Below are 12775 nucleotides of genomic sequence, written 5' to 3' on the forward strand. Positions count from 1 at the left end.
CTGATGAATGCCATGAATCTAGTTCAAATAAACAGGGAGAAGGGAGGGAGGCCCCCCGAGTCTTAGCTCCATGTGCGGCCCGAAATCTGAGTTGGCAGTTGGCTGGGGGCCTGCTTGTGCACAATTTTAAAAAACTCTTTCACACTAATATAATATCTTTCAATATGCTAGAATGCTGTTCACTTGCAGCTTGGCCTTAAATGGCCTGAAGCTGGGAAGTGATTGGGTGGGAATAAAATCTAGGGGCCACCTTTTCCATCAGACTACCAGCGGGTCACGAAACTAATTCCCAGCTTTAAGATGAATTGCGCTATTGTACGCATGTGCTCTAATGGAGTAATTAATGACACCAAAGATATAATGCAAGGAGTTGTATTATATAAACTGAACCCATGTGAAAACCTCCTTGAAGTGTGTGCTGACGTAGTGCTTACTGTGTGTGTGTGTGTGTGTGTGCAGAGTGTGGACAGACGTGCCCTGTGAGAGTCGGGGTGGTGATGGGAGCATATGATTATTGCCTGCATGGTAATGAGGGGGCCAGAGAGAGGGCCTTATCATGGCAGTTTAGAGCAAGAGTGTCAAACCAATTCAGGGAATTGTACACATATCAACAGACACGCGGACACAATGACAGCTGCGTAATGACTCAATGTAGCATGTTCTCACCCTGACAGACCACAGCCGCTCTGGAATAAAAACACCAAGTACCACGAAACTCACACAAATCTCTAAATTCAGACCACCAATTAAATCTGTACATTTGTCACCAGGTTGTGGTTAGATCCCTATTGAGATTGCTATGTGTTTATTTAACAAAAATCAAGTGAGATTAATTGGTTGAAGGTTTATGTTTTCATGTTTCCCAATTGATCAACCCAAACCTGTATGAATAAGTATTCATTTGAACAAGCTGTAAAACAAAAGGTGAACTAATGGAGTCAGAGTCTAACTGGGAATTCAGCTGTTCTAAATATAACAAGTTGGACATATCCCACGCAGTACATGATGGAGAGTTGCTAAAAGTGTTTACTAGAAAAACTTCTACTCACAGTTTTGTGTCCAGCTGCAGCAGAAAGCCCTGCTTATCATACACTAGGGAAAAAAAACGAGAACAGGGATGGAAATTACTACGCAGATCTACAAAACATAAATAGAAAGTACGGCATCTGGAAGCTTGACATATTTGGATTATTAGAACTGTTCATCCAATGTACATAATTTCAACTATCAGCTCATTGGCTGTAGTTGTAAACAACCTGTGCATCGCTCACAGGGGGGGAAACAAAATGGCGAATGTGAAAGAAAATAAAGCATTAGAATTAAGGATTTGTGACAAACAAGCAAGGTTAGGGAGAAGCCAGCCAAAACAATCTGTTGATTTTAAAATAAAGTTAGAAAAGAAGTTAGAGATCACCTATGGACAACCAAAGGGGCAGCCTATAGGTGCCTGGTGAAGCATTGAGGTAGAAGACAAAGAAGCACAGAGGTAAATATTTATGAAGAAATGAGAATGTCATTGCAGTCATTTGAGCATCTATGTCGTATAATCTACAATAATACTTAGAGTCTACAAAATGGTTATTTCAATTCCTGTCAGTAAAATTGTGTAATTAGCATGACAAAGGACTACGTTTAACATGAGCCTTAGTTGAAAGTAGGAAGAGCGTGGAATTACTCCTGTGGTTGTGGATCTTGTCTTCACAAAGAAGCTGGAGGAGAAAGATAAAGAAAAGGACAATGGGAATGCGTGACGGCTGGTTAGGGAAGGATCCAAGCACTGCCCTGGAGGATGGGGACTTTGCCATGGCAGCTAAGATGAGCGAGCGAGCGAGCGAGCGAGCATTATGTTTCTGTTGAGAAGCATAAAGCAGCCAAAGGGCCAAGTCGAGAAAACAGCTTGGGAGAAATTAAAGCAGCAGGGTTCTACCAGTAAGACAAATGCTGTGTGGAACCGTACAGTATTATGCACCTACACTCCTAAACTCCTTCACTTGCCAACTGTTTGTTACTGAGCCAAGACAACAGAGGGCAGTGTTGTATCACACTACAGCTTCATATGGAGGACGAAGACTGAGCAGAGGTTAAATTCCTCACTAGTTGTCATGGGGGGCAAATTCAGTAATTTACTTCAACAACAACTTAAATGTACTTTACTTTTCCCTGATAGGGATAGACATCTGATTAATCTTTTTAAATTGCTAACTTCTCAACCAAAATGTGGCTGCTGAAGAATCTCAGTGTTATAAAAAGGTGGATAGGGGGTTCGGTTGGTGGGGCTGCAGATGTACCTGAGCCTACTATTCGTCCCACGGTGATGTCCGTTTCCAACTCTGAAACACAAAATGGTCAGTTAGCACCTTTTGAGGTCAGTCTGTTATGGCAGCATTGGGTTTGAAAATAATGCCAACTGCAAATGTCAGACATTACAGAGCAAGAAGAAGAAGAAGAAGAGGAGGAGGAGAAGTTAGAATTATAATTCAACCTACTGGGATTAAAGCTACAGATTTGCAATCTTTATTCAAAGGTGGAAAGCCCAATGAGGTGGGAAATTAAGAGAGCTCCCCTTGTGTTTCGAGGTTATCATGGCAGAAATATATTGACAGTTGCCCGAAAGAACTGATTGAGTGAATGATGAGCCCAAACATTTTTGGTTGTAAAACAAAAAAAGAAAATGATGATAGGTAGATGAAAGTGGTCAAAATGGAAAGCTTTCATTGTTGAGTTAGCAGAGATGTATATTCCATGAAAAATAAAACCTCAACACCCCAGTGTGAAATCACTCGCTTGACAGTCACCCAGTATAAATGGGCAGAGTCTCAGTGCCTCTACCTGTGGTTCTTTTCCCTTCAGACCCTTTAGTCAGGACTACAGTTGTCTCTTCTGCATCACTCTCTGAAAACAAAAGGGGGTTAAGATACTGAACAAAGATCATCACTGTGGAGCTGTGAGAGCAACTAGTAACCAAGACCAAAGTAAGTAAGAATATTTAAAAAAGAAACGTGTTTAACATCAGCGAGCGTCAGCAAAACACAGACCGTGGCTACGCACAAAAACAGATGCACACAAAAGGCAGACACACACACACACACACACACACACACACACACACACACACACACACACACTGACAGAAAGAAACAAAACATCAACATTTTAATGCTGATCCTCCGAAGTCCACCACCACAGTAGTGCCATGCATAGAGTATAGCAACAATACAAGATTAACGTTTAGGAATGTAAAATAATGACTTATTGCAGTGACTGTGACTTGCTCTGAACGTACTTAAAGCCGTGTTTATTCGGCTCAAAGATTTTGGCAACTGCTGCACGTTTCCCGTCTACATCACCTTTCAGATTAATCATTACAATTTGTTTTATCAAATAGATAAAACGGAGGACCTTCAATAGAGAATAGGGTTAGCTTCAGACAAAAACCAACACAGGTTTTTGGAAATGTCTCTCTCACTTCTATCAAAACAATCAAGAGGACATCTGCCATGTTGTTTCAGCCAAAAACACTTGGCATCTAATTCTGCCAATGAAACTTGCTGTACAGAACTGTGTTCTTTTACGATAGACTGCAGGCACAACACAGACTCTCCGAGCGAGGGCTCGTGGCAGATCAAATTCCCCAGTTAGTAAGCATCGAACTCTGTTGCAGCTTAAACGGTATCGGGTATCACCGATGACCACAAGACAAGACAATCCCTAATGTTGAAAACCAAGCTGGGTCGGGATTACTTAGAGCACGCTCATTGAGCAACTGTTGATCTCACTGCTAATCAACCACTGACGGTGACACTGGGAATAGGAGACCCGCTTGGAAAGATCATGTATAGTTTATGAGCAAAGTGTAAAAACACTTTTTTTTTTTTTCAAGACTTACACAGAGAATCATTATTAGAAAAAAAATGGATTCATGTCATAACAACATTTTAATGAACTGATGCAGTTCAGTTTTGGGGTGAAATCAAGAGGGTTGCAAGTTGTGGCTTCTTTGCCTAAATGTCAGCAGCTTGGCTGGTGGAACACATTCATTTCACATCCTGCAGGTGTTTATTTAAAGTGTGATTTGACACCCCGGGGCGGTGTTCCTGTCTCTAGCAAGAAAGCAAACCATTATAAGTGACTGCACTGCAGGGAAGCTCTGAATTCAAAAGTAAGTGTGCTGCTACTGCATTGCATTGCATTGCACACCACACACACACACACACACACACACACACACACACACACACACACTTTATTTCCCTCCTTCAACTAAGGTTGAACAGGACAAGTCCCACAGGTGTTGGACGATCCATTAGGAGCCCTCTTGTAAATGTGATAATAATAAATACATTTGAAATTCTCATTTACACGTCAAAACTAATTTTCAAATAACTAAGTTCTCCATCCACACTGCACTCAAACCAAACAGCAAAAAATTGGTCAGTTGAAAAATGACAAAATTGTTTTGCTTAGAGCTTCATTGTTGACATTGGAAATACTAGTTTGACACAAACATCTGAGCACACGGTTGTAATACCAGTGTATTGCCCGTATACTGTCTGTGTATTTCCCAAACACAAAAACGTTTTATCCTGTGACCAAAACACCAAATGTATGTCATGTGATAACAAGTATAACAACACAGCACACAGGGACATCTTGCTTCTGCAGTTAACCCATCCTGGTATAGAAGTGGGCAGCTACTATACAGCTGCCCCGGGAATAGTTTGGGGGTCGGGTGTCTCCGGTGCCCAGGGGTGCCAACTAGCACCTCTGCAGCTACCAGCGAATCCACACTTGGTGCTTGGTCCGAAATTGAGCGGGCGACCCTCCGGTTCCCAACCCAAGCGCCCACTGCATGAATACGAATCAACAAACAGTCCATGTTTGAAGTATACACACAGCAATTCAGCTGGCGGTGTAACTGTATCTCATCGTGCAGTAGTTGCATCAGCTTTAATTGTGGATTGAGTGAAATGAGACACAGACTAGAGATACACGGGACAGCGAACAGGCTATTGTGTATAATTTAGAAGCTGGCTGGATTGGGTGGAGGAAAAAAAAAAAAAACTCTTTAGTTGAAAGAACACAGGTTAGCTGAAAAGGCCCTCCCCTTCATCACTCCAACATCCACTCAGAATGACAACATGAACCTGCTCTGAAATTGACATCCCAAGGAGTCAAAAGATAGCGTAACACAAATAGCCAAACGGAAACGCTACATCTGGCCGTTGGCTGAAAAACATAAAAATACAGGAAACAGGAATTGAGCACTGATCTGATCAGTGGCTACAGGCGTCATTACGTTAACAAGTCGGGATACATTACAACACAGGGGCTAAAGAAGAAGAACAGGATAGGGCATCAGGTGGATCTGCATACAGCAGCTGGTTAAACCCAGCTCCTGTCACAGCCCACAGTGGCAAGCACCCCACACACACACACACACCCACATCTATATGTTCCATTTGTGTGTGACCGAGTCTGCAACTCAAGAATGGAGGAAGAGAGATCATCCACATTTGATCCTCTCAGTGAGACTGCATAGCTTAGCTGACCAGGGCAGGGGGCAGGAGAGACCATCCACATGCTTCTCTATCTCCTTTGACCGTATTAGAGCCAAACATCTGGCACCACAGCGTGGCAGAAAGCCAATAGTTCACACTGCACTCGGAGCTCCCCTCTTTTAGCTTTGTGCTATTGAACTGAAAGTGAGGAAAAATATAAGCTTTGTTCTTTTCGCTCTACTCACATCAAAAGGGGGTCAAGTGGCTATTAAAATAAACTGACTGCATATTATTTCAATCCCATGCAGGAGACAAAACAAGGTTGAAAGTGTATCTCTTCACTGCTTTGGAGTGTTGATGTTCGGGCAAAATGTAGACAAACTGGAAGGTGACGCAACAGAAAACAAGAGCCTTGTTAAACAGAGACCTTGTTCCCAGCTTGAGAAATCACTTTGACATGGATCACAGCCACGGTCATCTGCCGATCAGGCGTACGGTCAGTGACGCAACACACGAAAAGAGGAGTCATTTAGCAATATTGAAGACAAATGTCTAGTTTAGCAGACCTAGCTATATGGGCAAATGAACAAAGTATTAACTATATAATCAAAGTATATAGAGACAATGATATCTGGACTTATTTATGTCAGGCAGTTTTCCACGGCTACCACAAAGTGGACAAACTGCAACAGTACAACACATAAAAGGTAGAAGGGAAAAGTAAGATCCAGTTCAACAATACAGACGGTTTGAGGTTTGAAATGCCGAGGTTGACAACAATTCATGCACATTGGACGGCACAAGACCCTCTGACTGTGAGCCTGCTGGAACAGGGATGGGTCAGTTAAAACAACGGGAGTACCAGAATACATTTACAGGTAGAAAATCGATGCTTGCGCCACCGGCAAATGAGACATGGGAAATCGTATTAGTCTCATTTCTCCGCATGGTTGAAGCAATGCTGGAGAACAGGGATGAGTTGGAAGGAAAGTAATGACACCAAAGAAGATTCTCAGTTTTCTCACAAAGATCAGAGTCATTTAGCAGTACAATGACTGCTTCAGACACCCATCAGCTGTTTAAGCATCAATACATTTTGTCATAAATGTCATAATTTACATAATTTACTTCAATGGATTAATGCACCTGTTCAAACATGAGATCGCCATGTATGAGGAGTGACAAACATGTCTGAATGGAGCTCATGAGAAATATTACTAATGGCAATAAGCTGCTGATAATTGAGACTGAGCAAAGAGAGGTATGAACTGACGGGCCCACACAACAACATCAGCCATGGTTTCAAAACGCCATCCTGAATCATCATATCGCCAACCACAAAAGTAATCCCTTTACCCAATATCAGTGTTGCTCATGACTTTATTTTTGCAGCACACAGGCACCAGTTGGGAAAGCAGTGGCGCTGACAGGAGTGGGCACATTGCCACGTCAGGCTAATCCAAATTGGTTATGGCTGGGACTACAGAAAACAATCCCAACTCCAGCAGGGCTGTGTATTGGCAAGAATCTGTCAATGCCATACGTACCATGAGACAGGGGTTACAATTCAATAGATTTATTAAGAACACACCGCCATGAATAAAATCTGAGTATCTGAGCTTTTATGCAATCAGAAAAGTGGCATCTTAGCATGTATTACATCACAGCACTACTTTTTCGTGAATCGACACAGTATCAACAACTAGAATATTGCAATACTCAAAAGTATCAATATTTTCTTCCACCGCTAACCTCAAGTTCCAGAGCAAAATGTTTACATTAAAGCCTGTGTGAAGATATCCATGAACCAACACATGGAGAGATCTTTTTTTTTAAAGCATGGTGTCCCTCTAGGTATGCTCTCCAAACAAAATCCGAAACACCGACATTTGTGTTTTCTTTGTCAGAAATTGCTCCCTCCGAATGTTTTCCTAGAAAATAGACTTTTGAGAAATCTTCTGGCCCCCTCTGCTGGATATTAACAGCTGCTTCAGGGCACCCACACAGTGTGACCCCCCCCCCCCCCACCCACCACCCACCGATGAGCTGTATTTAACATTCTGACCATTTCAGCTTTAAGTGCATGTGAGCATGCCCTGCTGGTTAGCTCACGGCCGCCCCCGCTGCACTGCTCTCTATGGCGGTAAAAGCTGATAATGCCAACCCGACCGACAGCATCGTCGCAGAAGCATTGCACCCACCCTCTGGTTCCCCCTCAGGTAAACACGGTTAGCGCCGTCAGCACTTTTGCCGTAGTTTGAGAGGCAATCGAAATGCTCCCAATCTCGGATCTCGCGCCTTTGAGTGGGAAGTGGACGACGTGCCTCCTCGGGGGGTTATAAAGGGAATAGCAAAACTGCATATTCAGTTTTGTGAGTTATGGTTTCATCATCCAAGCGTGGAGATCTCAAAACGCCATTTCCTTTAATCTACAAAAGCAGACGAGAACGTAAGTACGAAGCCTAAAAGAGTAAGAAAATCATCTCTTTGGTTAACAGAGAGGTATTCTTACTGAAGTCAAGTTAGAGAGCTGTCAATAGCTTTCCCTTCATGAGACAACCTGCATGGGCTGGTTTTCACTGGCGGATATGGCGCAACTAACACTGTCTGTACAAGAAAATCTGATTAAGACCTCCCCACCACATCCGACGCTCTGGTGAAGTGAATGAAAAACGAATTTAATTTCAGAGACAGATATATAGGTTTTGAGACAACAACACAAAGCTTGACATACCAGCGGTTCTGCACAATAAAACCAAACAGATAGACGGACGGTTACTTGGCAGTCAGCACAGAGAGGCACAACATGGACAGGTGTTAAACACATGTGCTCAATAACATGTAGGTTTCAAAAGGATTATGACGGATGGGTGATATCAGGTGATGAATCAATGTTACAAACAGTCGGACTGGAGATGTCACTTACGAGGCTTCTGGCCCCATACGTGTAGATGTAGCTTCCCAGAGGAGTAGTAAATAAAGCCTAGGACCAGCATGGGGCACAGGACGAACATCAGCTTGTGAGTGGGCTTCATGGTCTTCAGTCATTCACATGGCACCATCCAGGTCATCACCTGTAATGACGAGAGGGCACAGGGACATTGTATTTATACATCACAAAAGAGAAACTCATCTGGCGGCAACAAGGACATAAAATACAGGGAGAGCAAAGAAGAACACAGAGTCACAGAGTGTGGCAAGAGGGAAGAGTCAATTGAAGACAGATTGGAGGGAAAAGGTATATATATATATATATATATAAAATGAGATAATATAATGTAGGTAAATGGGATGAAAGGTAGTTTTATAAAGATTGTTTTTGGTCTGACTCCAGCTAGGTTGAATCTGAAATATCTTCCTGCGGGTGTATTGTAGACACCATCCTCTCTCCTTGAAAAGTATTCAATTGCATATGGAGGAAGGCATTAAAAAAAAAATGTGAATCTTAATGAACTTGTTTCTGTAGAAGAAGCAGAAAGGAGATGCAGAAAGTCGTTTTTTGTGGAAGTCATGACAGCGAGTGGTGATGATGTCTACACACTGCTACTTATCAGTTAGCCAAGCATCCGTTAAAAATATCTGTCTCCAAAACAGCAACGTTCCTAGCAGTTTACAGGAAACCACACCCTCGGTGCTGAAGAAAGCATGACAGTTTCAAGATAACGGCGCTCAATGCTCCCCTATCGTCGCTGGTTCTTTTGATTTGCGGTTTGATACAAAATTACTTTTCCATCCAATGAATCGCACTTCTCTAAACTGCCTCAGGCACAGATGATCTAGATATGGACTGTCCAGATTATACATGTATTGAACCAGCAAAACAGGCCACACTACACACCGTGAATCATGTCCAGTGCCTGACAGCAGACAAGACAACCCATTAGTCATCAGCGTGTCGATGTGTGGCCCATGTTTTCAACAAACTGCTAATTAACTCGAGTCGTCTACAGTCTTATGAACCCAGCACTGTCCAACTGCTGTCAATCCCAGATGCTTTGTATTTCAGCATAATCTACATCTTTCATTCAAAATGTTGAAACCCAACATGCAGTGCAGAACTTCTCAGATGTTGCATAAAGATATATATTTGTTGTGTCATTGTGAGAAGGAACACAGGCAAGTGCAAATGAGGAACTGTAAAGCTTAAGTACAAGGAGTGTGAGCAGAGCTGATCTCAGATAAGACTGTAAGACCTCAAAGTCATGCATTACTCAGTTCACAATCCAGCAGATGCAATCCACCTGGTTAAAATGAAACTCGTTAATACTCTACTTATCCTCACACATAAAATGCAAAACAATGCAACTCAACAAACAATAATTCTATAGGTTGACTAAATAAGCTGCAAATTGTTAACACCCTAAAAAGACTAGGCATGGAAAAATAGACACCTGTGGAGTACATTGAACAGTATTTACTGTAAAGTATCATTTATCCAAATGCACATAAACATGCGGCTGAGATCAAGCGGTGGGTTATTTCCTGCTACGGATATTGCATTCCTGCATTTCACTAGCCTTCTTGAGACAGAACATCATCCAACACTAACGATAACTTTACGCAACTAGCGTTAAATGGAAAACACAACATATATATATCCGTGTCAGGAAAAGACTAGAAATGTGATTTCGTAGCAGAAAAAAACGCCTGAAATGGTCCCACAATGGCTTAAAATGTAGCGCTTTGATCACAACATCACTGTGTCACGGGTTTCAGTGGCAGCGGTGACTTTCTGCTCCTACATCACACTTCTTTCTAGTTGCAAAAAGCTTTTGCATTTCATGCCGTGTCGAAAGGTATCTAAGGTTACTTTCCGTTACTACCGTTAGTCGTGCCGCGTTAGTTCACCGAGCGAGCTACGTTAACGGCAAAACGAAGTTTAGCAGCTAGCATTACAAACATAACGGAACTTTGAGGTCCCCGCAATACAACGCTAAAAGTTAGGTTACCTCAGTCTCGCCAATGTCTACTTCAGATTACCGGAGGGTTCGTCGTAAACTCTGTTTGCGCTGCCGTTGTAACGCGAATACATGACAACTGCTGGATACTGGATATGTACAAACGGATGAATCAACGTAGATAAAAAGAACAGCGAATTTAAAGCTGCTAACCGTTACGTTAGCTTAGCCCCGGTCGCTATGCTAACAACGCTACGTTGGCATAGTGGGATGTTTGCCTTGATCCGGTCGGCAGGCCCACCGCGTAAAAGAACACCTCTGGTTGGGAAAATGTGTGGCCAGAGGCGAGCTTGGGTACAAGCCCTACCCGTGGCCTAAACAGTCCACACACGTAAGATAAATAATAGTATGAAACCACACAGAGTGTGTACCAAAGCTTGACAAGAAGAGAACAATGCAGAGGTAATCCGGCGGAGGTTAGGAGAATCATGGACCACCGGTTCGCCAACATTAACCATCACTGTCGACTAAAACACGGCGCGGCGGCGTCTCATTGTCGCTTCCAATTGATTGGTGGGATCATAGATGTTACCTTTTCGTTTCTTCTGAGTCCTCGGGTCAGAAACAATAATCAGCCTTAGTTTAAATAAAGGACTGGTCGATAGAACGACCGTGTTCTCCCTCCTCTCCAAGCCATCGTGATGAAATCCGTGGAAGTGTCCTGGATGTCTGTAACGTTAAGCACAAGTCCTCCAGTCTGACTGCGTGTTTCCCCTTCTGTCTCACCAGCTCTAGTTCACGTCGAGACTGGCAGAAATAAAAACAGCCCCCTCCATTAATGTCATCATTATCAGCGGCGGCAGCAGCCGCAGCTTTCTGTTCTACAGCAACACAGTTTTTCAGCCACAGTCACATGGGGTATCTCTGTGAATTTCGATGCCCCCCCCCCCACACTTCTATCTTTTACAGCGTTTAAATGAATGCACCTTTTCATGTGGTCCTTCACGTGGTGCTCCCTCTCTTTCCCATTGTAGCTGGGTTTGCTTCTGCATTTATTGCAGACACGTCAACCCTCCACCCAACTGTAATAGTCATAATAGTAGTAATAGTAGAGATGCAGTAATGTGTACACCTCCATGTACAACAACCACCATAATGGTTTGTGATCCTCCAGCACTATTTATTGATTGGCTGTACAGGTGAGAGGCTTGTTTTTAGTGGTAGTCTTTAGAGTTTGCTTAAATCCAAGGACCTAACTATAAGTGGTGTAAAAATATATCTGTGGGGTCTGTCCGGGATAAAAAAAAATCATTATCCCACAGACCTTAAATAGTTTTTCAAGTGGGTGTCTAAACACCACCATCAAGTGACTGTCTTTCTTTCTGAAATGTTCAGCCCTAATTATGCCTTGGAGGACTACAGATAAACATTACTTAAGTGTAAGCCCCTTTGCTCCTTGATTCATTCTGATACCTTCCAGGATGATAATGTTCGTATCCACTCAAGCCGTAAACTTGTTTGTCACAAGCTGTAATTTGGACTCTTGTTGAGCGTATATAGATTACTTGTATCCAATGAGGCTTCTACAGTTTCGGCCATCATGAAGTCAGAAAACAGGTGGTCAAACAGAATCACTCCTGAAAACTGACTGCAGAGAAAGAAATGCATGCAACTTACACAGGAATCTATGGGAAGAAAAAACAAAGGTGAACTAAGCTGATAAAGATCCAAAAGTAGTCGTCCGTTAAACGTTTTGATTGAGTTTCTTTCTTAAATGATGAATGAGTAAAGGTTCGAAGTAGGATGGGTTTGGACACTCCTCCCATTGGCTGCCATTGGAAATCAATTGGATGAATTCATATTTTGTAGGTATGAAATGTATAAAAAAAACAACATTGTATTAAGTCTATGATAATGTCTATTATGATTGGTCCAAGATCATGTTGGAAAAGCATCAAACACCTACTGGAGCAATTGACACTAATGTCTACTGGAAAACTACTCATCAGCCATCAGCCAGGCTCATGCCTGCATCCATAGAGAAGCAATGAACACTTTCATGTATATGAAGTAAACAAAACTCGCTCTCTCCATAAATCGTGCACTTCAAATGCCATGTGATAGATGTTTCAAACATAATCTCAACAGAGACAAGCGTTCAAGTTTTCAGACACTTTAACCAATATTATTTTGTGATAACATATAAATACCTTAATTCCTCTAATTATCTGTTATTAATGAGACCTACCATTTTATGAATATTCTTGTGTCAGTGCCGGACCAAGTAAAACCGCCATTACTAAAATCATTTTAAGGAGACTGATGAGTCATTCTGTTAGTCGTTGCGATGAATTACTGCACAGGAAATAGGAGTTGTCA

General features: G+C 42.3%; 1 protein-coding gene across 1 annotated transcript in view; it reads right to left on the bottom strand.

Moving 5' to 3' along the window:
* The window catches only part of LOC306706545 (CMP-N-acetylneuraminate-beta-1,4-galactoside alpha-2,3-sialyltransferase-like), a 35841-nt gene extending 24725 nt beyond the window's left edge, over positions 1-11116 (bottom strand). The window contains exons 1-5 of the mRNA XM_079173666.1: positions 10989-11116; positions 8425-8572; positions 2830-2892; positions 2259-2330; positions 1050-1092 (exon numbers count right to left, since the gene is read on the bottom strand). Of these exons, the coding sequence (XP_079029792.1) occupies positions 1050-1092; positions 2259-2330; positions 2830-2892; positions 8425-8533 (287 nt within the window). The 5' untranslated portion in view covers positions 8534-8572; positions 10989-11116. The remainder of the gene's footprint in view (positions 1-1049; positions 1093-2258; positions 2331-2829; positions 2893-8424; positions 8573-10988) is intronic.
* Positions 11117-12775: the final 1659 nt, after the last annotated feature.

This window comes from Pholis gunnellus (genome assembly GCF_910591455.1).
Source record: "Pholis gunnellus genome assembly, chromosome: 14".
Taxonomy (NCBI): Eukaryota; Metazoa; Chordata; class Actinopteri; order Perciformes; family Pholidae; genus Pholis; species Pholis gunnellus.